The sequence below is a fragment of the Sminthopsis crassicaudata genome, chromosome 2 (assembly GCF_048593235.1).
Source record: "Sminthopsis crassicaudata isolate SCR6 chromosome 2, ASM4859323v1, whole genome shotgun sequence".
In the NCBI taxonomy this organism is placed as follows: domain Eukaryota; kingdom Metazoa; phylum Chordata; class Mammalia; order Dasyuromorphia; family Dasyuridae; genus Sminthopsis; species Sminthopsis crassicaudata.
This window is the reverse complement of record NC_133618.1, coordinates 443,211,301-443,237,196: the sequence shown is the minus strand read 5'-3', so window position 1 is coordinate 443,237,196 and position 25,896 is coordinate 443,211,301. Positions and strand designations below refer to the sequence as shown.

At 35.2% G+C, this 25,896-nt stretch overlaps 1 protein-coding gene across 10 annotated transcripts in view; it reads right to left on the bottom strand.

Annotated features, from left to right (window-relative positions):
• The window catches only part of PTPRT (protein tyrosine phosphatase receptor type T), a 1,285,960-nt gene that overhangs the window by 95,159 nt on the left and 1,164,905 nt on the right, over nt 1-25,896 (bottom strand). For all 10 annotated transcript variants that reach the window (XM_074292616.1, XM_074292619.1, XM_074292617.1 and 7 more), the window contains one exon: nt 5,444-5,631. In XM_074292616.1, coding sequence (XP_074148717.1) covers nt 5,444-5,631 — 188 coding nt within the window. The remainder of the gene's footprint in view (nt 1-5,443; nt 5,632-25,896) is intronic.

Genomic DNA, 25,896 nt, shown 5'->3' with positions numbered 1-25,896 from the left:
TACTCTGGGGACTGATGCACCTGATCAGAAGCTACTTTAACTGACTTCAATTAGTCACTAAGCATTTATTGAGCACATACTATTGTACTAGGTACTACAATAAGTACTGGAGTTATAAAGAAAGGTAAATAAATAATCCTTGACTTTGAAAAGCTTATATTCAAATGGCAGAAGTATGTAAACAACGGGTGATCTATAAGATGTAAAAAGAATTGTTCAGTCACGTTTGTGACTTTTTTTGAGTTTTGGTGTTTTCTTGGCAAAGAAATTAAAGTTGTTTATCATTTTCTTCTGCATCTCATTTTACAGACAAGGAAACTGAGGCAAAGGGAGTTAAGTGATTAGCTTTCTGTCACAGAGGTAATTAAGTATTTGAGGTCAGATCTAAACTCAGGAACTGACTCCAGGCCTGGCACCCTATCCACTGTATCATGTAACTGAATCTGAAAGGAGAAGGCATTATCAGTTGGCAAGGGATAGTGTTGGGAATCAGGAAAGACCTTACATAGAAATTGGATTTTCATCTTATCCTTGAAGCAAGACAGGGAAATTATGAAGCACAGATGAGGGGGCAAATTATTTTAAGTATGGGAACAGTCAGTGAAAAACAAAGAGCAGAAGATGGAAGTGTCAAGTGAGTCAATATAGTGGAACTGCAGAGTGGGAAGAACATAGTCAGCTGTAAGAAAGCTAGAAAGGTATGAAGGGACCTGATTATAAAGAACTTTAGATGTTAGTATACTTTATATCTTAACTTAGAAATTAGAGGGATTCATTGGAACTCACAGAACCAGGGTATGTGTGTAGGACGAGAAATTAGATGAATGGTCAGAGCCACATGGTCAGACCCTGCAAATGAATGGAAGATGGATTGGAATTGGAGGAGACTGCGCTAAGAGACTAACACAAAGATTATTGTAATAGCCAAGGTATGAGGCCAGTGATTTGCTCAGGGTCACATTGCTCGGAAGTGTCTGAGGTTGGATTGAACTCAGGTCTTCCTAAATTGAGATATGAAGTTCTATAGCTGGCCTTTGTAATCTGAGGACCTGTCTTCAAATCCCATCTCTACCTCTTATTCCCTGTGTAGACAGATTACTATATTTCATTCATATAATGGGGGACTTGGATTTAGTCAACTCTTGCATTCCCCGGCAAGCCTAGATCAATGATCCTCACATTGTAGTTATCTGTACACAGATTGTAACCCAATAGTACAATGTCAGCTTTTTGTATGCAAGGATGGTTCAATTTTTTTTTTTCTTTATATCCCTATATCAACCTAATTCCTGATCCAGTACAATGCCTTAGATGTAATAGAGGCTTAATAAATGTTTGTTGAGCTGAATTTGATTGACTTTTGATTTGGAAAAGACCTTAACGGAAATCTAGTATGACCTCAATAAAATTTTTCTCTTGGGTTGATGATATAATCCATATATAAAAACATTAACTTCTCATCCAGTCTTTGAGCATTTAGAGAGAAGGGAAAAATCTACATCCCCCAAAAAACCTATCTCACTTTTGGATAGTTCTAATAGTTAGGAAGTTTTTTTGTTTTTTCTTCTTACATTATCTTTAAATGTGTTGATTTCATTTCTACACATTACTACTAATTCTGTTTTAAAAGGTCTAGAAAAGCAAATCTAAACCTTCTTCTAAATGGTAATCCTATGTAGACATGAAGATAGTGACAATGCTCTACCTATGTCTTCTCCTCTATGACTCACCAAGCTTCATTTTATTTCTAACTGTGATTCTGATGCTTGGATTTCACTATCATATCTCAACTGCCTTCTCACCCTGGAATATTGTCCTACAATACTGACCCCCTTCTCCTATTGATTAGTTCTCTCCCAAGCCTCCATTTTGGGAACAGAACTGGGCTAATCTTGTTTCATTCTCTTCACTGGAATGCTTCTAATTTTTATGGACTTAGTCATTATGCCCATTCTAGGGTTCCTTCTTTCCTCCTACTTTTCAGCCTGTTTTCATGTGTTGTCTACCCCAATTGGGAAGTAAATTTCTTGAGAGCAAAGATTGACTTTTTGCTTATTCTTTGTACCCCAGTGTATGGCAGATAGAACAATCCTGACACATAAGAGCAGTTAATAACTATTTGTTCATGTAATAAATGCTTGTTTATTTGCTTATTTCATGCTAAACATCATGATTTGTTGCCCCTTCCCTTCCTGCTTGCCCTCTTCTGGATGATTTTCTACCTTGTAAAATTTGGCATCTATTAATGCACATAGAGTTCTGTATATGCTTTGACAAAGGAAGAACAGAATGTCTTACCATCTAAAGTTCCATGAGTTCCTTGGATTTGTAGACTGAATCACTGAGCTGGTATTTCTTGAAAATCTCAAAATCTAATAGTGAATTATTTAGCGATTCCTAGTAATACAATGATCCAAAGCAATTCTGAAGAATTTATGATGAAAAATGCTATCCCTCTCCAGAGAAATAACTCATGGAGAATGAATACACCTCAGTGCATAATTTCTTATACTTTTAAAATTTTTCTTGGATTTTTTTGGTCAATGTTTTCTTTTACAACATTCTCATATAGAAATGCTTTACATGACTATACATGTATAACCTATGTCAAATTGCTTCCCTTTACACTAAGGGGAGAAGGAAAAGAAGGAAAAGAATTTGAAACTCAATTTTTTTTTTAAAAAGTGAATGTCAAAAATTGTTTTTACATGTAATTGGAGAAAAGATAAACTATTCAAAGAAAAAAAAGAAAACCGTAAGATCTTTTTAAATAAACTATCCAGTCTTTCACCTTATTTTTGTGAAATTGATTTTTTTGAACCCAAGTATAAGACTTGACATTTATTCCTATTAAATTCATTTATTATTATTAGATTTAGGTCAGCATTCCAGCCCAGTAAGATTTTTGTGGATTTGGGCTCTGTCAGTCACTGTGCTTGGATAAAGGTGCCATTGGCATCTTTATAAAAGTCACTAGTCAAGTAGCACAGAGCCCAACCCACTCCAGAGGAAGAGGACTCTGCTTCAGTACTTCCATATTGACCTTCAAACAATCAATGACTATTATTTGGATCCAGCCATCCACAGTTTGGTCTACCTCACTGTACTACTGACTAGCATGTATCTATTCATTTTATATTGAAGAGAAAGACAGATGTTGTCAATGCTTTGCTAAAATCTAGGTAAATCACAGCTAAAGAAAGCACTTCCCTGATCTACCAATCTGGCAAATCTGTGTCAAAAATAGAAATGAGATTAGGCTGACATGACTAGATCTTTCTGAAATCATGTGAGCTCCTGGTGATTACCATTTCCTTTTCTAGATTGTCATTTATCCCTTTAACAGCATATCCTAGAATTTTGCCAGAATTGGAAATAATAATCCTTAGCCTATAGTTCACCGATTCTACTCTCTTCCCCTTGAAGAGGTCATTTTATTTTAATTTAAAAGCTTTATTGATGCCATTTAAAAAATATCCTAGTAGGTATTGTGTATAGTTCTCTCTTCAGCATTCTCCATACACGTTAGTTTTTCCTTTGTAATGAAGAAAAACAATTAAGCAAAACCAAGCACCACAGAAATGGCTTCTGATGTTATTTGCAACATTTTTCACATTCATGGCTTCCTCATTTCTTTAAAGAAGTGTGTATGTGGGATTTGCATATATTTATTAAAGTACTGTAATGTTAAAAAATAATGTTTACTGGAGTCATTCTATAAAGTGAATTGTGCAACAATTCCATTCAAGGCACATTTATGCATGTGTCTAAAGGCATAATATGTATGTGATATTTGCATATGAATTGAGGATGGTTGGTGACATCTGAATGGTTCTGGGAGGCTGGGACAAATTTCTTTCAGTCAAATTTTATTAGATTAGAGGCTCAATTAACTACAACGTTTTTTGCTCTCAATTTTTAGGAAATTAGGGTAAATGTCAAGAAATTGTTAGTTTTATGGATTTTTGAAAGTAATTTTTAGAAGGTACCTCTTTTTCTCATTTCTTTGATGAAGTGGAACATTATATATACCAGGCTTTCTTAAACTCCCCTATACTCCTTTTGGCCCAAGAAATTTTTAAGCGATCCCAGCGCAAATCTGAGTTAAGGTATTTATGGCAGTGTTTGTGCACATGCAATGCAAAGTACAGGTTGTGTGTTCAGAACTGACACTGCAGTGAAGTTGCATGATGCAACACAGCAAGCTGCTGCCAGAAACAACTCAGATTCATTATGTGTTCAATTCTGAATTAGTTTTAGGTTGTTGTGCTTAAAACCAGGAACACACAGTTAAGCAGCTGAAAGTGGGGAGAGGGAGGGGGAGAAGAAAAGGAGAGGGAAAAGGAGAGTGAACGAGGGAGAGGAAAGGGAGAGAAGGAGAGGAAAAAAATAAAGAGGAAGAAGAAGAGAGGGAGAGGGAGAGGGAGGAGGGGGGGAAGAAAGAAGGAGAGGAAGAAGGAGAGAAGGGGAGAAGGAGAAAGACGGGGGAGAGGGAGAAAGACAAGGGAGAAGGAGAAAGATGAGGGAGAGGGAGAAGGAAACAAAGAAAGAGGAAGAGGGAGAGGGAAAGGAAGAAAAAAGGAAGGAGAGGAAAAGGTAGGGAGAGGGGGAGGGACTAGACCTGAGGTGGCTCCTGGTTCCCAGCTCAGTGCTCTCTTATCAGTAAGCAGTGCCCTCCTACTTAGGTTCATGAGTCCAGACTTGGAGTTGGAGTGGACTTTCAGCATCATCTATGGCAGCCCCCTCATTTTACAGTGGAGGTTGTGACAAGTAACAAAACTTACCCACAGCCACACCGGTAGCAGTGATAAAGGCAGGCTATGAACCCAGAGCCCCTGTCTCCAAATTCCGTGCACTTTCCATTGTTGTCTCTAGTATGCACTTATTTAATAAACAGGGTGAAGCAATAACATTAGAAAAGAACGCTGTAAAACATTTGAACTTTGAACAACACCTCGCTTAATCATGCCAGAGGGCTGATGGTGAAGCATCTCTCCCACTTCTTTGCAGAGAGGTGGTAACCTACAGGTGCACAACGAAGACATTGTCAGACATGGCCAATCTACTGGATCGGTTTGCTTAGGAATAGTTCTTTGTTACAAGGTAAGGCTCAGTTGGGTAGGGCAGTCACTGGGAAGGGAGAGATATTTGTAAAAAGAACATTAATAAAAAAAAAATTAAAAACAAAGACAACAAATAACGGTCCAGAGCAGGTTGCATTAAACTGAAATTTCAAATTAGTGTGTCTACTTTAAGAAGTCCTTACAGTCTACATCTGGGATAACATCCAGAAGGTTGTAGGTGCGCAAAGGGTCAGTGAGGCGCAACGCCTCTAAAGTGAGCTGCTTCTTAGCCTGGATGATGGCACGGAAATCAGCTTCCTCAGTCTGATTGACAGTGAGCACTGAGTTCCCCTCTCCTGTCTCCTCCCCTGGTTTCTCACCTCGTATTCCTCCTTGAAGCCATAGCCTTGACCGCGCTTCATCTGCGTGATGTGCTGCAGTAGGTCCGCTACGCGGATTGCAGGTTGGAACTGGTCCCGGGGGTAGGACATTTCCACTGGCTCACAGCTTCTGTACGGATGGGTCTGGATGGTCAGTGTGGGCTGCGCCAACTCCCCACGGCTGCTGCCTGTTTCAGAGAGAGGGAGGCAAAACAAACAGTCACCCACTAGCCACCTCTCTCCTCTGTCCTTGAACTTTTTTCTTTGCTCCTTGCTTGGGCAGCCTGGCAGAAGCTGACCTGAGGAAGCAACAGAGCAGTGGTACGTTTTCTTGAGGCAGCCTAAAGGGATGACACACCAGTGGAGTATCCCAGGGTAATCTGTAAAAGAGTCCAAGAGCAGCAGAAACAGACAGGCTGCTAGATAGATGTGAGAGTGCAAGTGGTAAGCTTCAGAATATGGAAACCCTAGGTCCTTTCTATTTGGAGAGGGTATATGACCAGAGAACATTTATTTATCATACCTATCTTCTCTCTCCTTCCTGCAACTACCCAAATAAAGGCATTTTTCTCTTCTTACCTAGATTACACAAATAACCTTCAAATGGTGTTTTCTACCTGTAGGCAAAAGCTGACTCAATTTACCCTTTTGGTAGCTAGTTGCTTAAGTATTATTCCTAATTAATCTTTCTGATCACAAAAACTTCCCATAACTCCTAATTGCTTATCGAATAAAGTATATGTTCCTGAGAAAGGCATTTAAGATCACTCACTTCTCTATCTCTTCCTTCACCCCTCCCCCCCATGACTTGGTTCTAACTTAACTTTCAGCCATTTCATACTACTCTTCTTCTTGCAGTGTATATTCTAGCCAAAGCTGACAATACCTTCTTTTAATCCTATCATTTTCTTTCTCTGGAAATTTGCTCATGTCATCATGTGTTTAGAATGGTCTTCTATGTCCTCATCTTCATTTACTAATTGATTCCTCCTAACCCCATTCATGTCAAAAATCACTGCCTATATCTTTGCACTTGTCTCACTCTATATTGTATCATACTTATTCATATAATAAACATATTTTAAATAATATTTTAAAGCTAGTAAATCACTTTACATTTATTATCTGTTTTATCCTCAAAATCACTCTGTGAAGTAGCTATTATAAATTTTATTTCCATCTTACAGATATAGAAAATGAGGTTTTGAGAGGGAAAGTGACTTACCCATTCATGGGCTTATATCTACTGAGTTTTTAAAAAGCTTTTTATTTTCAAAACAAATGCATAGATAATTTTCAACATTCACCCTTACAAAACCTTGTGTTCCAATTTTTTCCCTATCTTCCCCCACCTTCTCCTTTAGACAGCAAGTAATCCAATATATGTTAAACATTTGCAATTCTTCTATATATATTTCCACAATTCTTATGCTGTATAAGAAAAATCAGATCAAAAAAGAAAAAAAATGAGAAAGAAGATAAAATTCAAGCAAATAACAAAAAAGTATGAAAATACTATGTTGTCATCCACACTCAGCTCCCATAATCCTTTCTCTGGGTGCAGATGGCTTACTTCATCACAAGACCATTAGAACTGGCCTGAATGATCTCATTGTTGAAAAGAGCCATGTCCATCAAAATTGATCATTGTATAATCTTGCTATTGCTTTGTACAATTATCTCCTGGTTCTGGTCATTTCGCTTAGCATCAGTTCATGTAAATCTCGTCTTTTCCTGTCTCTTTTTCCAGTAGGCAAAAGACAAGCAGTAATGGGTGAGAGGGGATGGAAAAGGAGACAGGATGATCATATATAGCTAAAAGGAAAGATAACAGATGGACAGTTCAACTGCTGGGTAGCTATAAGATATATTAGGAGCTTACAAGTATGTCTTAAGTTTGCTAGTTAGCTCTACTATGGAGCAATGAGGAACTTATAGAGATATGAATCACACATAAGAATTAAACAGAAAGAGAGGGTGCTGAGTAGTTGTGATCTGTACAGGTGGAGGGAGCACACTTTTCTAAGGATATACCTAGTGAGTATATATACACAGTACTCTGCTTGTTGTTTCAGTATGGGTTGTATTTAATTTCCTGATTGAAAGAACCATGAAAGTAGACCACATTTCTAAAGAAGGGAATATGGCAAGGGCTTTAACTAGGGTCCCTTAGTTTTTCATTTATTTATTTATGTATTTATTTAATTTTTAAAAAATTTAATAGTTTTTATTTACCAGATATTTGCATGGGTAATTTTACAACATTGACAATTGCCAAACCATTTGTTCCAATTTTTCCCCCTCCTTCCCCCCCACCAGATGGCAGGTTGACCAATGCATGTTAAATATGTTAGAGTCTAAATTAAATACAATATATGTATACATGACCAAACAGTTGGTTTGCTGAACAAAAGAATCGGACTTTAAAATAGTGTACATTTAGCCTGTGAAGGAAATCCAAAATGCAGGCGGACAAAATTAGAGGGATTGGAAATTCTATGTAGTGGTTCATAGTCATCTCCCAGAGTTCTTTCTCTGATTGTAGCTGGTTCAGTTCATTACTGCTCTATTGGAACTGATTTGGTTCATCTCATTGTTGGAGAGGGCCATGTCCACCAGAATTGATCATCATACAGTATTGTTGTTGAAGTATATAATGATCTCCTGTTCCTGCTAATTTCACTCAGCATCAGTCCATGTAAGTCTCTCCAGGCCTTTCTGAAATCATCCTGTTGGTCATTTCTTACAGAACAATAATATTCCATAAAATTCATAGACCACAATTTATTCTGCCAATCTCCAATTGATGGGCATCCATGTAGTTTCCAGTTTCTGGCCACTACAAAGAGGGCTGCCACAAACATTCTTGCACATACTTTCCTTTAAGATCTCTTTGGGATATAAGCCCAGTAGTAACACTGCTGGATCAAAGGGTATGCACAGTTTGATAACTTTTTGAGCATAGTTCCAAATTGCTCTCCAGAATGGATGTATGTATTCATAGTTCCACCAACAATGTATCAGTGTCCCTGTTTTCCCATATCCCCTCCAACATTCTGCATTACCTTTCCCTGTCATTCTAGCCAATCTGACAGGTGTATAGTGATATCTCAGAATTGTCTTAATTTGCATTTCTCTGATTATTAATGATTTGGAGCATCTTTTCATATGACTAGAAATAGTCTCAATTTCTTTATCTGAGAATTGTCTGTTCCTATCCTTTGACTATCAATTGGAGATTGGCTTGATTACCTATATATTAGAGTCAATTCTCTATATATTTTGGGTCCCCTATTTTTAAAATATTGTCTTAAAATATTTTCATGACTGCATTTCAAATTAGTTGATTTACTTTGTATTCCTCTGAATTTTATGCAGTTAAAAAACATTATTCTGAGAAGGGGTCCCTAGGTATACTAGACTGACAAAAGGATCAACGATATATAAGAAAAGTTAAGAACCTTTCTCTTGGTAGTGCTAGATAGCATAGTAGATCCAGGCCTAGTGAGGAAATCCTTAGTTCAAATACAGCCTCATACACTACTATTATGTCACCCTGGATAAATTGCTTGATTTTTCTTTGATTCATTTTCATCCATGTAAATTGGAGATAACGGTAGCACCTGCCTCCTGAGTTGTTGTGAAAGTTGTTGTAAAATAAATGTTTGCAAAGTGTTCAGCATAGTGTATGTAAGGTAGAAGGTACTTAATAAATCTTTGTTTTCCTTATTTCTCTTGGAATTTTAATGGAGAAATAAGAATTTGTCACAGACATGAACAAAATATTGGATTAACTATGTATGCGTTGCCCATGTCAATGTCAATAATGACAAAAATCTATGATATTTTTATTATAATTTGATAATCCTTCCATTCTAATATCCTATATTTCTTCTATCTTTCATAGTCAAACTCCTAAAGAAGGAAACCTGACTATACTCAGGATTTTTACTTATTTTCTTCCCACTCCCTTCTTAGCCTTTTGCATTCTGATTTCTACCTTTGTCACAGAACTGAACCTACTCTCTCTGAACTTATAAATGATCTCTTAATTGCCAAATCTAAGGACTCTTTCTCAGTGTTTATACTTCTTGACTTTTATGTACCCTATGATACTGTTAACCCCTTCCTTTTCTTAGATACTCTATCCTCTCTGGATTTTCATGCACTACTCTCAGTTGTCTTACTGCTCCTTCTCCATCTCTTTTGCTAGATCATCATTCATGTTCTGCTTCCAAAGGTCAAATATAACATAAATCTCTATTTCAGAATCTCTTTTTTCTAAACTATTTCTCTAAGTGAACTCATTAACTCCTATGATCTATGCATAGTATTCCTAGATCTTCCTTTCCGATGCTAGTTTCTTTCAAGAGCACTAGTCTTGCAAAAAAAAAAAAAAAAACAAAACAACTATCTATCGAATATTTGTAATTGTATATCCTAAAAATATCTCAAATATAACATTTGTAAAACAGAATTCAACATTGTTATTGGAGAATTCACCTTTCTTCTTAATTTCCCCATTTCTTTCAAGGGTACCATCATTCTTCTAATTATTTAGGCTCAAAAATAGGAATCCTCCTTGATTTTTCACTCTCCCATACTATACACATATAATTTTTTTCTAGCCTTGTGAAGGATCAAATGAGATTTTATATATATGTATATATATATATACATATATATAAAGCTTTAAAAATATTAAAGAATTATATAAACACAAAGTATTGTTGTAGTTGTCCTTGTTGTTGTAAATGCCCCTCAGAGGGCATCAAGTTTGAATAGTGCCTGAAATTTCATACAATAACCTTGACACATGATAATCCAACTTCCTTACGATCTCAAGGGAAGGAGAATCTGCTATTTTCTTCTCATTCCACTTTTGCATAGTATGAATGGAAGTCTCTGACTATACTGTTTCTCTTCAAATAATTGGTGGAATCAATCAGAAAAACATTTTAAGTGACAATTTTCTCAACACTTGACAGAATGATCCTGAACCCTCTAAATTCTTTGGGCTATGAGCTAATCTCTAGTTGTTTAAATAGATCCTTGCATATCATTATCTCCAGTTGTCTACTATCCTAATCATTTTTTTATGATGAAAAATTTACTCAATATACTATGAGATGCTTAACATTTTTTAAAGTCAAAACAATGAATATATCCATGTTTTTCTTCAAACACTTTCTTAGATGGGATATAGTTGTAATGATGATGGACTGAAAACTTAATCCTATACCTAATACTAATCATCTATATGACTATGGGAAAGTCCCATTAATTCTCTGAGTTTCTGTATCTTCAGCTACAAATGGGGTGATAACATTTGCGCCGGTTACCTCTTTGGATTGTTGGGAGATTCAAATGATCATATCCATGGGAAGTACTTTTTAAACCTCAAAATGCTTTATAAATGCCAACTATTGTCATAGAAATTCAGTGTCAAAAATATCATGGTGAATGAAACAAAAATCACATTTGGAATTTTAGAGCAAAAGTTTAAAAACATGTGTAATGACTTATGATGCCAGGACTAATGAAAGACAGTATGAGGATTCTGAATAGAAGGAATTTCAAGGTTGATTAATTTAGCTCATTGGAGGCTTTTCTCCAATGTTTTGTATTTCACCTATCCCCTTATTAACCTCCTCTAATGTAGAAAAACCACCTTTTCAATCTTGGACCATTTCCAGTAGACGTACTATGCTTAATTTTCCATCATTATGTTTAATGAAAACCCAATTTCACAACTCACTTCTCTCATGAACCTACAAGTGGTACTGTGTTTTTTATCAGCCCCAATTAAAAAACATTATGATGTCCCTATCCAAGAGGGAGTCTTAAAACTAATGTGTAGTTCTATTGCTAATTCAACAAGGGCATATAGAAAACACAGGTTGCTCATAAAACGTAACTCAAACCAGCCAGCCTTTAGAGAGCCCATTAATCACGTCTCTTGTCACAATCCTTAATTTTGGGGAATGTTAATTTTTCCTTTTAGGCATGGTATAAGTTTATTTATTGTATAATAACATTTTTAATTTCTGTGACTATTCATATATTGGTCATCTCAGTCTAGAGATCCTCTTTATGTATTATACTACTGTATCCTTGTGATGAGCAGAAACATGAGTTGGATATTCAGAATATAAACAATAAAACTAAAGTTATCCTATGCCAAAAGTAGCATAATGATTGGATCTTGATTCAAATGAAGGATTTTTCTCTACTATTAAATGTAGTAAACTGTACTCTTAGACCTGAGATCATCCAGGCTCATTTTCCATCACTGATTTCTAAAACTATTAACTTAGCCAGCTCTGGACTTGGTCCTAAATCCTTCCCAGGTCCATATAGATAGGAGACACAAAAGATAAAACAGATTCAACCCACAGTAACATCTAGGATTCAGGCTTTGAAATAAATATTACATCTTCTGGTACCTCTTCCATCTGCCCTGATTTACAAAGATTGCTTACAGCTACTCTGAGATAACATTACCTTTCTAGGATGAAATTTGTCTCATACTGCTATTTGGAATCACTTAAAATGGCTAGAAGTTCTTATATTATCTCTTCCTCTACTATGAAGGCCATTTTTTTCTTGCTGGGAAGGAAAAAAGCAATACAGAAACTGAAACATTCTTACTTCTCTCTGTCAGTAGTTAAAGTTATGTCATCCTCCTTAAGCAATGGGTCTGACATTGTCAGAGAAGGCAGAGATCTGATTTCAGCAGTAAGTCAAGATAGATTATGATATTGGAATCATCATAGAATATGATATTGGAAAGAGTTTTTCCCATGGTGATGAAGTTTAGAGGTCTCTTTTTGAAAAACTGTCTTTTTACCATCACTCTAACAACCCTTCCTACATTCATAGAATAACTGTCTCTGATCTCAGTTCCATTGGACAGGACTACAAGATGGACTCTCTTGAGGATGAGTTAACCACATATTCCTTCTCTTGACACCCCCACCTTAAACTTGTCTCTGTTGCCAGAATTTCTAGTTATACCTAGTTATCTTACATGTGGAACTATCCCAAGTAGTATTAGTACAATGAATACAGTTTTTGAAAAACAAAACAAAACAAAACATCATTCATTATTGTGTGGTATAAAAGCAATTCTTGTAAGTCCTTAGATTAAAAAGGTCAAAATCTGCTAGCATTTATTAATTGTTATATGCAATGTGTCAGAGCTAAGATTTGATTTGAGCTAATAGCTGTAAACAGGAAACAACTATTAGCAAATGTATCATGACATTCCTAGTGACAATTGTTATCATTTGTATGTTTACTTTGATTTCTCCTTAGCATATTTGGTCATTACTTTTCAATCATGAGAAAAGATTCTGAACTCAACATGTGTGAGAAATGAAAATGAATTTCAAAAGATCATAAAGCATTAGACCCATAAGTGAATCTTTTTCAGACTGTTGAGACCAATACCACTGGCCATTTTATAGATAAGAAAAGTGAATTTCAGAGAGATAAATTCACTTGTCTATATAGGTAAGAAAATTCAAATCCAAGTCTTGTGAACACACATCTAATGTTCTCTCTAGTAATGCAAACATTATTTTTTACTGAGGCCCAGCTTCATTCAAAAACCTCTACCTAGTAACAATTGTCAAGAAAAGATAGGGTCCCATTTAAATTAATAAATGATGAGATAATTCACCACAGAACTACAGACAGGACCCTAATATATTATATTCCCTGTTTCCTACTTTAATTCAATTTTGGTCTTCAGCCATAATATGTACAAAACATGCATTTTTGGTAAGGTAATACATGTGAATTGATGGAAATGAAAGGCAAATCCACATGGTAACACCAAAAGCATCTGAAAATTGAAAACAAATGACTCATTTAGAGTTTTGCTTGATTAATTGATATGACAGAAAATAATTTCAACGAGGTTTTTAATTGGTGAAAAAAAACAGAGAAGGAAAAGGTGAATTCTAAGTAGCAAATAATAATTATAGGTCAGAGAAAACATTAAGAAATTTTGTGACTTTCAAAGACTAGTTATGAAAAATTTTAGACACAACTAAATACTAACCAAATATTTGGTAACCAGTCATTCCAAATTGGATAATTTTGTGTATGTTGTTGTTGCTTTTTTTCCTGTACCAAGATTAGTATTGATAGTATAAATCTGTAAATGTAAAATCAATTTTAAGGGGGAATGTGACTTTTACTTATGAAAAAGCTTAATAAGATTTTGGAAAACCTATGTGGATATAAATCCATTTAGATTTGTGAGAGTTACACAGTTTGAAAATTTGATTTAATTTTTTTAGATAGTTGTTCTAAGGAACTTCAAATTCTAGGATAACCAATATATTTATGACTTCAGCTGAACACAAATCATAGGAAATACAGAGTACTTAATCAATTATTTTCTATTAAAAGAAAAAATATTCCCACTCCCCAAATATGATATGCATGCAGATAAACATAAACAACACACATTCAGAGTAATTGGCGGGACATTACTTTAATAACCGGGGAACCAAGAAAAACTTGCAGGAGACTAAACTGTGCTTTGAAGGAAGCTGAGGATTTTACAAATGGAAGTGAAGAAGGTATTCCAGGAATGAGAGACCAGTACAGACAAAAAGATGGGAGATGAAATGATCTTCACAAGAAATATCAAGCACAACATTCAAACAAGCATGTGGAATACATGAGTGGGGATAATACAGAATCAGTCTGGAAAGATAACTTGAAGCTGGATTGTGAAGAACTTTAAAATGGCACCCAGAGAAGTTTGAATTTTATCCTAGACACAATAGGGAAACATTTAGCTATCTGAAGTAGGTGAGTGACATGATCAGACAACATGTATTGAGCTCTAACTAAATGTAAATCATTCATATTAAAATTGAAGAGAAGGGACAGTCAGATTTAAAAAATTTGAGGAATCAGCAATTAAAGAAGAACAGAAAGAATAAATTTTTAGACAACTCTTTTGATATTAAGTCTGATGATAAAAGGTAAGAGAGGATATCAGCTTATGGAATTTTTTTTTTGTTCCAAAACAAAGTATACTCAAACATATTTAGAAGAAAAAGGAAAAGAAACTATGAGAGGATGAAGATATGTGTACGAAAAGAAATAAGGTCCCAGATGAGATAGAAGGAGATAGGAATAAGAGCAAGAACAAGAACAGTCTTGGATATCTCTTCTTTTATTTTTTCCTACTTAATAATATTTTATTTTTCCAATTACATGTAAAGATAGTTTTGAGCATTCACGTTAGTAAGATTTTGAGTTCCAATTTTTTTCTCTCTTCCTTCCCTCCCCTTTCCCCAAGATAGCAAGCAATCTGATATAGATATCTCTTCTTTTAAAACAGAAAAGGAACTAGTGATGAATGATGGAAATGAAATTTAATAAGAAGAATCTAGAGATATAGGGATGTTCTGGGGTAGAGATGAACATGAGTAAGAGAGACAGATGCTTCTGCCTTTTGATAAATTAGAAGACCAGAAACATGTTAAGGCTTGCAAAGAGTTTTATATGTTATCTTACTATTTCTATTTTATAGCTGAGGAAACTTGAGGCTGAGAGAAGCAAAGTGACTTGTTAGGGGTCACACAGCTAGTAAGTATCTGAGGCAGGAACTGATTCCAAGCCCAGGAATCTATCCACTATGCCAACTAGTTTCTTTTAAGCTTCTCTCTAACTCCAAGATACTCTATACTCACATATTGCTCTAACTCTTTTAATTACTTGCAAAATGGGTTGAGGAAATACAAAGTAAAATGCATGTTTCCACCTCAAATTTAGCAGGCTGGAATTTCAAGGAAAAAATAAGTAAATATGAAATAGAGAAAAAACTACCAGTTTTAGAGCTTCATGACTTATACCATCTGGGAAAAGTATGATAAAGAACCAGGAAGAAGACAGCTTTGTTGCTGGTCTTTCCTAATAACTAAAGACACAAAGAGAAAAGGGAAAGTAATTTTGGGAAAAAAAAAAAAAAACAGACTTAGTTTTTTTTTTTTTTTTTTTTTTTTTTTTTTTTTTTTTGTAATTAGAGCCCTCAACATAGAGGTGGGCAGGAAGCCTGAAGAAGAAGAAATGATTTCTGGCAGCAGGAAAACCAAAAGTCAACTACCCAACCCAACTGCCCCCTCACTGATAAGCATACAGAACAGTTCCTTTTCAAAGTTGTTCTTTCATGTCCCCCAATAATTTCCAGCTTCTGGAACGATAGAAGCAGCATCTTTGTTTTCTGGTTTAATTCTATTAGCCTTGGCAAGTGTGTAAAGCGATAAGCTGCCTTTGCATAGAATTCCTTGCTTCCTGAGGAGTAGCACTGATGGTTTTAATTACATCCCCATCCAATTTGTCTCTCCCTGAGTAAAGGTTGTCAGCTTCCTGTCAACTCCAAAGATAGACTCAGGGATGTCTGAGATTGGCACTGCTCTACTGCTCTGGGGCACTGTGCCATTTGCAGCATTAGCTCAGAATTGGTGTTATAGGTGTATCACAGTACAAGCTAAACAGTCTCCAACTAAGTAAAGTACTTTGGGAGATAGAAAAGGAATTAAAAATGTCTCATGGTGATAAAGTCACTTGTGTGTATTTATATTCATTCTTTATTTTCTTCTTTTTCTCTTCGGCTTTTCCCCTCTTCCCCCTCAATCTCCTTTTCTTCCTCCTTCATTCTCTCTTCCTTCTGTTTCTCCTGTCATTGAATCAGCTATACTTCTGATAAATTTTGCAAAAATTATTGCTTCGCAATACAATGAGAAAATCAAAGTGTAGGAAAAAAATCAGAGACTATCTAGCTGGTCACACTCTCTATCCAATGTATCAATAATGACTATTATCATTTTAGAAGGGACAATTTATGTCTTACTTAAATTTTTTCAGTGACAGGGAACATTTTGTTTCATAAGTCAGCTCATTCGCTTTGCAGACAACTTGAAACCTGCCTCCTTGCAATCTTCATTCATTGTTCCTGGTCTTGACCTCAAAGGCCAAGCAGAACAAATTTAGTCCCTTTTCTACACAATAGTCCTGCAAATACTTGAAGACAGTAACCTTATCTTTCTTTTTCACTCACCCTAATTAAAATATCCCTAATTCCTTTAATCAACATGTACTAAGATGGTTTCTAGCCCTACACCATATTATTTGCCATATTATGGAGATACATATTGGAAAAGATATTGATAGATTGGAGTAATTCCCAGAACTGAGCAGACTTTTCCAGCTGCTGCTTGATCAGAGCAAAGCACAGTAGGATCATTATGGATACTACATTTCTATTAATCCACACTGTGATTGTATTAGTTTTTTTGAGTTGCCATCTCATACTCCTGGTTTATTATATGTTTTACCCACTGAAGCCTCTAGATCTTTTTCACTTGAGTTGCTCTCTGTGGACATGTCTCTTCTGTAATAAGACATCTTTTTAACCTAAGTGCATAACTTTATGTTCCCATTAAATGTCAACTGCACCAAGCAAGAGGATTTGCTATTGATGTCAAGTATTTTCAAATGTATTTATTTGTAGATGACATTGTATTAATTGTGTTGAACTCCTTGGTGAAAGCCACAGCAATACTCAAGAGATTCATTTCACTATCAATTTCAGAAAAGAAACAAACTGAAAATGCATATTGTCAAGATTACGGAAAGAATCTGGATGGGCAGCCCATAAAATCAGTCTGCTAGTAGTCATTACAGATAGAAAATAAGTAGGGCCAAAAATTGAATAAGAGGAACAGGTCATAATAGATTTTTTTTTGGGGGAAATCACAATGTTTTTAATAATATCAAATTGTTTTCTGTTAAAAAATTGAGCCTTTAAAAAAACACAATGTTATTATACCAGTGATGATACTGGCTGTGAATCATGCAAAACCAAGAGCTCAGCAATATTATGAAGAAAAAGACAATGAAAAGATGCATGGCAAAGGTAGAAAGGTTACAGTATGTTCCCAGTAATGAACTGCATACGAAAAGGAGCATAAAAATATCACTGGAGAAATGGTGGGCCAGTCATGCTATGATAATTAGAGACAACAGATGGTCAGTTCAAGTGCAATAATGGTTCTAGTAAGGCATTAAGAGAACCAGAGAAAGTCTTCTACCTTATTGTATAGTACACAAATTGAGGGTTTATGGAAAGATATGGATTATATTTATATAGGGTGAGAAAGAATAGAAACATTTTGACTTGATCAGTAGAAGATGTACCCACATGAAATAAATCAAAACAACATTTATTAAATACAAAATTATATTGTTCCAGAACTCTCAAATGAAGGATATGCATTAGATTTCAATCCAATATCTGTCTTTCATTTTCTTTTTGTCCTATAGTTCTGTCTTTTAGTGTAATATTTAGCTATTACACTTTCTATCATATTCATACCTGAAAGGTTCATTATATACGATTTAGTAAAACTAGTAGTATCTATTAAAATTTTTAGGAGGGTAGATTTTGAGAACCTCATAATTGACTAGTGGAGTTGTTTGTCTCTCACTGATATGAAAAAAGTTGGTTAGTTGTTGTACTTTGTTTTTAAGAGGACCAAAATGACATCACTATATTGAGGTTAAAGTACAGTATATCTGGCTGGGGATGATCAGATCAATATGAGCTTGAAAGGCTCTACTAAAGGTCAGGTACAAATAGTCCACATGAACATTTGGAGTGGAGTTGTCTCTAAATGTGTAAATTTAATATGTCCTTTGAGCTACTGCAGTTCTGCTTTTCTGGTAGAACATAGTGCTTTCTTTGATGTAAGCATAAAATGCTGGGTATTCTTGTGTCAATGTCTCCTGTGTCTCATAATAGATTCCAAAGTTTTTCAGAAAAACCTTGAGTATCCTTTTATTCCTTTTTATGACCTCCATGTGAGCACTTGCCTTGGATGAATTCTCCATAAAATAGTTTTTTAGGCTAACATATGTTAAGCATTTGGATAACATGACCCAAACATGAGAGTTGCCTTCTCTACAGGTAGAGTTATATCTAGCAATTCAGCTTAGTTTACAGTATTTGGTCTTTCTAGATGATCTTCAGAATCTTCCTAAGGCAATTCAAGTGTAAACAATTCCTGACACAGCATTGATAGACTGTCTAGATTTCACAGACATATAATAATGTCAACACAATGACTTTGTAGCTCTTCAGCTTGATACTAATACTTTTAATAAATCTTCTCTTCCATTCTTTTGTTTGGAGTCTCTTCAACACTGAGTTAGTACTGACAATACTATTAACAGCATTCAAATTTTCTCCACTTGCTACAATCAATAATTACATATATGAATGGTGTGGTGCTAGCTGGTGGAGAATCTCTGTTTCTTTGACCAAAATTAGCATAAGCAGCAGAGAATTGATCGTACTTTGTTATATCTCATTCTCAGAGGTTGTCTTGAGTGCACAATTATCTATAAACAAAATGTCATGTACCAATTCTATCTTTTCTTGAGTTCTGGTTTGTAGTCTTTTCTAGTAAAATAATTTACCATCAATGATGTAGCTGACTTTGATGTTGTTTTCAATCATAATGAAGGCATTTGACAACATTGCTAAAAATATCATGCTAAAAAGCATGGGAGTAAGCACACAGGTCTGCTTCACTCCACTGATAACTGGGAAAACACTAGAGGATTGTTCATTATCCAGAACCTGTACAAGCACGCTGTCATAAAACTGACATAATACTGATGAACTTCTCTGGGCAAACACATTTTACCATATTTTCAATCAAAATATCCTTGACAAATCAATGAACATTGTGTATAGACCTCTGCTCTTGACATTTCTCCTGAAGTTGTTGGACAGCAAATACTATTTTAACTGCTCTTTGGTGCATTGTAATCCCATACTAACTCTTGGGTATATGACCTTTTTATAGGTAAAGGATTAGCTTATTGAGGAGGATTCTGGCAAGGATCTTGCCAGAAATGATGAAGAATGATTAATGAACATCCTTTTGGAAGGAACCAATTTCAGTACAAAGAGAACAAATGCATGAAATGCATCATTTGGGGAGGGTAGCATTCCCTTCATCAGAATCTGCCAGTTTAAAATGTGGCCAAGATACTCTGGAAAAAACATTTTTAAATAACTGATTATTTTCATCAAAGGTTCTAGAGAACTTCACAGAAAAGCAAATAACATTCAGTATATTCCCACTGAATGAACAGGAAAAGGATTAAGTTTAGTAAATTATCCCAAAGCAAATAATCAAAGAAGAGTACTTCCAGAAGAAGATTCTGCCCCTTTGATATTTCTAAACAGCTAAAACAATGAACTACAAATACATGTAAAATTCCAGCCATTCAGTAAGTGTAAATATTTAGCTGAAGCTATTAATTTACATTTGGCCCACACAAACATCAAGATAAATGAACAACAATGAAACTCCTATGATAGTCTGCCAATATAAAGCTCTTTCAGCAACATGAAAATAGAAAGCTGAACTCTTAAGATTTGTCATGTCCACAGAGGTCAATTTATTCCATATGTTCTAACAATTATGATGACTGGGCAACTGATCTGTAGAGCAGAATGGCTGCAGCTGTTGCTAATAACCCTGATGAGGGCACCAGTTTCAGTAGCCAGATTATAAAAGTAAAGTAACCAAACTTTTGGTATCATTTTTCTAAACTGTAAAGTTTAGACTGGACTGTTAGAAGGAAGAACAGGGGGTGCCCAGTAAGACCACTTGGTGGGAAAGTAGGACAACTCTAATGAATGGGTAGTTTCCCCTGTAAATCTGTATTTTTATTCTTATGCAATGTATGTGTCCTTGCCGAGTTTCTTGTACTGATGCAAGTTGGTGAAGATCTTGAGGCATAACATATAAGGAGCTAAATCAAAGAAAAAGCTGTGTCACAACATCTAAGAGAGCTATGCCTATGGCATAATTTCCTGAGTCCTTCCCTTTTCTTTCGAACCTATAATAGTGGTTTATACAGAGTCTAGGCAAAGGAGATCTGGGCCCAAGAATATTTCTATACTCAATAATATCTAGAGGAGAGAGATATTAGATCTGATAGATTCAAAACTTCATTCTGATGGAAAGGTATGTATGGTAGCAAAGCTAATTCATCAGGCTTTGTGATGCCCTAGATAAAATGTCTTAGAATGAGCCCAATATGATCTCCAAGATTCCTTCTAGATCTAATTCTTATGACTGCCCATTTTCTAGTTCTTGGTCGATCAAGCAACCTTCTGGTAACAATTTCAGTTTCTCTAGTCAATTGATTCTAAGCAGGGATATCATAGACAAAAGGCAAAACACATGATTACTGGAAAGATATAGCCCTTTCTATACATTAATACATTGGTATTCTGGGTTACAAATCAGTCTATGATAATTTTGGCAACTGTACTTTGATTTGCCAATGCCTTGCCACCCTTGTGCAAACTGATAGAAGTTTCTGTGCCTACTAACCTGACAATTCCAGTGTGTGTGTGTGTGTGTGTGTGTGTGTGTGTGTGTGTGTGTGTAAAACATCCAAAAAGCCTCGCCTGTACCAGTTGACTGGTCCCATTAAGGTAGTTAAGAGTTCAGCTAATCATGACTCTGAAATAAGAATCAAGAATCTTCTTTATCTTGAATGTTCTACTACTAAGGTGGCTTCTATTAATGTCACAAGGAAAAAAAAGAATAGATTTAGAATTAGAATATCTGGTTTCAAATCACAGATCTGCTAGTTAATATGTTTATATTTTTATCAAGCCATTTTAATGCTCTAGGTCAAATATTTCTCCTATATAATATGAGGGAGTTAAGTTAAATGATCTCCAAGTTCCCTTCTAACTGTTAATCTTTAAACCTATCAAAGGAAAACTTAGGTAGAATATTAAAAAAAAAAAAACAATAAATGGCTTTAATTGCCTTAGGATGAGAAAGGAAATTGAAAGTCATTTCCTATCCTAAAATAATTATTAATAATTAACTTAACATTGTTCTACTCAGTAAAATATTCAGCTACTAAGAAAATGAATCAGTCAGTAGTTGATCACCATTTCCATTAATTAAATGCTAATTAAATGTTTTCTTAAGTAAAAAGGTGCCAAGTGATGAATTTTCTAAATAACTAGAAAATCTTTATACTAAATAAGTGATATGGGGTGATAATTAAAAGATAGTTTTCTCTAACGTTAGTTAAAAAGATATCAGTAACAGCAGAAAGGTAACTACAGCAGCTGGCTTTAGGACAAAGGAGAATTCCAACAGGTCTTATCTGAAAGTTGCCTTCTAGATAGCTCAGGGCTGTGAGGGCAGTCTTGGCTGGAGGGAGAACTTTCTAGGATTTAAAGGGTCAAAACTGGTTCATATCATATAAGCAGAGATTTAGAAGTGGAAGGAAATCTTGAGATTATCTAGCTTAACCCCTGTGTTTTACAGATAAAGAAACTGATCCAGAGATGCAAAGTATTTTGCTCCTGATCGCATGGATATTATGATTGGTGCATTACTTCAGTCTTTTTTGGAATAGTAAGTCCTAGAAAAATGCTTTTAAGGAGGATTTAAATGGAGGCCCTCTGATTACAAATCTAGTCCTCTTTCCTTTTTCACCATTCTGTTTCTCTAGAAAGCTTGGTTGTATTGGTCTGAGGTATCACCCTCATCCAACCAGAAATATTTGTTATCCATTTCCAAAGTCAGAGCTATATTCCTAGATAGGTTTAGAATTGGTTCAGAGGGCTACATGTGTGATCTTAACTGGATCTCTGGGGTAAAAGCTCCTAGTCCAGTGAAAGAGATTCCCCTCTCTTTCCCTTCCCATCCTTAACAACAGAATCCTTCTCTACTTGGGTTGGGACATAGCGATCCTCTTAAACTGAGTAGATGAAACATCTGTTGATTAAAAAACTAATTGCCTAAGGCCCAACTCCAGAGATTTGCTATTTGCTCTTTTTTTGGGGGAAGATAATGCCAGCTTTGGTTCATACACCTGCTGGGAAGTGCATGCTCATTCATTTCCAAGACATGCCAAGCACAGAGTATTATCTCAGTCTTGCTTTGAATAGCAAGTATCAGAGTAAATGCTTTTAAAAAGGATTACAGCAGGGAAGGAGAGGGGGGAATCTAAGGACCAAATGGATAACCCTGTGTCTTTCCTGTCAACAAACCATCTCTCAACTGTGATAATGTCTCATTGCTTTTAACTAGCTTTCACCATGATTCACTGGATTTCTAACAGATGGTTACCAATATATCTGAGCTAGATGGAAAGCACCTGACATTCTTTCTGGTTTTGTTTTTAGAATTTTATTTTGTATCATTCTAGGCATATCTGTGAAGCCTAGCACTGAAGACAGATTCCTAAATCATTTCATTGTTTCCATTAAATATTTTAAATGCAAAAGAATTTCTTCTTTAATCCATTCAACAATCAACATTGTTCAGAGTAAAGTCAGAAGCCAGAATTGCTTTGGCTACTCTGGAGGGAGTTAGCTTATCCCTGACAGAGGAACTCTGGTACAGGGATTACCCATATAGAAAACAAGTTTTCCAATTTTCAGATGAAGAAATTGAAACTATTTCTAGTCATTTGAAAGAATGTTCCAAATCACTACTGATCAGAGAAATGCAAATTAAGATAACTCAGAGATACCACTACATACCTGTCAGATTGGCTAAGATGACAAGAAAAGATAACGACAAATGTTGGAAGGGGTATGAGAAAACTGGGATATTGATACATTACTGGTGAAACTGTGAATACATCCAGCCATTCTGGAGAGCAATTTGGAACTGTGCTCAAAAGGTTACCAAACTATGCATATCCTTTGATCCAGCAGTGTTACTACTGGGCTTATATCCCAAAGAGATCTTAAAGAAGGGAAAGCGACCCACATGTGCAAAAATGTTTGTGGCAGCCTTTTTTGTAATGGCTAGAAACTGGAAACTGAATGGATACCTATCAATTGGAGAGTGGCTGAATAAATTGTGGTTTATGAATGTTGTGGAATATTATTCTTCTGTAAGAAATGACCAATAGGATGGTTTCAGAGAGATCTGGAGAGACTTACATGAACTAATACTAAATGAAATGAGCAGAACCAGGAAATCATTATAAATGACAACAACAAAATTATACGATGATCAATTCTGATGGATGTGGCTCTCTTCAACAATGAGATAATTAAAACCAGTTCTAATTGTTCAGTAATGAGTCAGCTACACCCAGAGAGAGAATTGAGTGTGGACCACAATGTAGCATTTCCACTCTTTCTGTAATTGTTTGCTTGCATTTTTGTTTTACTTCTCAGGTTTTTTTCTTTCTTTCTAGATATGATTTTTCTTGTGCAGCAAGATAACTGTATAAATATGTATACATATATTGGATTTAACATATACTTTAGCATATTTAATATGTATTGGACTATCTGCCATCTAGGGGAGGGAGGAAAGGAGGGGAAGAGTTAAAATAGAAGGTTTTGCAAGGGTTAGTGTTGAAAAATTATCCATGCATAAGTTTTGTAAATAAAAAGCTATAATAATAATAAAATAAATAAATAAACATTAATCAGATATCAACTCCCCCCCCCAAAAAAAAAAAAAAGTCTACTCTAACCGTCTTGTATGAATTAAGGCTAGAAGTAATGTCATGTTTGAGACCCATTGACCTGCAAATCAGGAGGTGCCACTCCTAATACTGCCTCTTCTGCTTACCACCTATATTACCTACTTTGGATTAAGCAAGTCATTTAATTGCAATCATCCTTAGTTTCTTCCACCTATAAAAATCATAGAACTGAAATAAATTATTTCTCAAGAACCTTTAAATTCTAAAAGTCATTTCATCTCTTTGAAATTTAGAGTTCTCATTTGGAAAATGTGGATAACAATATTTATATGACAGTTCACAGGGATCTTAGGAGGAAAATGTTTTGTAAATCACAAATCATTTAGAAATATAACATTATATTATTCCATTCCAGATATTCCAATATATAATTTCAATTTTGGAATTCCATGTCAGGCTTCTTAGGAAATTATTATAGGAGAAAGAGAGTGGTTTCTTTTTTCCTGTTCTCATAGAAGGATATCACAACATTAGATCCACAGATATACATCAAAGATATACTTTCTTCTTCATTTTTCTTGGATGAAGATGGCAAATAGAGAGTATTGTGGGTTAGGGACAGAAGGAAAGTAGATGTGACTAGCATAGGATAATAGAATTTAGATTTGTAATAACAGACAGATGACAGGAAAAGATAATGATGAATTTTGGAGGGGATGTGGGAAAACTGGGACATTAATATATTGTTGGTGGAGTTGTGAACTCTTCTAACCATTTTGGAGAGTAATTTGGAACTATGTTCAAAGGGCTATCAAATAGTGCATATCCCTTTGATCCAGCTGTGTCTCTACTGGGCATGTATCCCAATGAGATCATAAAAAGGGAAAAGGACCCATATGTGCAAAAATGTTTGCATCAGCCCTTTTTGCAATGGCAAGAAACTGAAAACTGAGTGGATACCTAACCAATGGAGAATTATGGTATATGAATGTTATGGAATATTATTGTTCTGTGAGAAATGATCAGCAGGATGATTTCAGAAAGGCCTGGAGAGACTTACATGAACTGATACTAACTGAAGTGAGTAGAACCAAGAGAACATTGTACAGAGCAACAGCAAGATTATACAATGACCAATTCTGATGGACATGGCTCTTTTCAACAACAAGATGATTCAGACCATTTGCAGTAGTCTTATGATGAAGAGAGCCATCTGCAAGAATATGAGTATTGAATGTGGATTACAATATAGTATGTTCATTTTTCTGTTGTTTTCTATTATTCTTTTTCATTTTTTTCCTTTTTGAGCTGATTTTTCTTGTGCAGCATGATAATTGTGGAAATATGTGTAGAAGAATTGAACATGTTTAAATTATTGGATTACTTGCCATCTACAGGAGGGAGTAGGGGGAAAGGAGGGAGAAAAATGTTTAGAACACAAAGTTTTGCAAGAGTGAGTGTTCAAAATTATTTATGCATATGTTTTGAAAATAAAAAGCATTAAAACTGTAATTTAATTTAATTAAAAAAATAAAAAATTTTAAAAGGACAATTATGCAATACCTTTAATGAATTGAAATGTTCTGATTTAAAAAAAAAAAAGAAAAATACTTAGACATCATTTAATCCAATTCTTATGTTACAGAGAGAAAAAATCTGAGGTCCACAGAAAAGTCAAATGCCTAATATTACACCAGTGGTAAAAAGAAGAATCAAGATTTGAATTCTTTCAACCCATCACAGTTGGGATATGAGGAGATTTTATAATTTAACCAAACATTCCCCTTCCCCCCCACTTTGATTTTCACTTACAAATTTACCCATGTGGGGACTTTGAACATGTCATTATTTTCATGGCTGATTTGACCTAACTACTCATATTGCCATTTAAAACCAGGTCCTTTCTTGTCCTTAGGGTACAG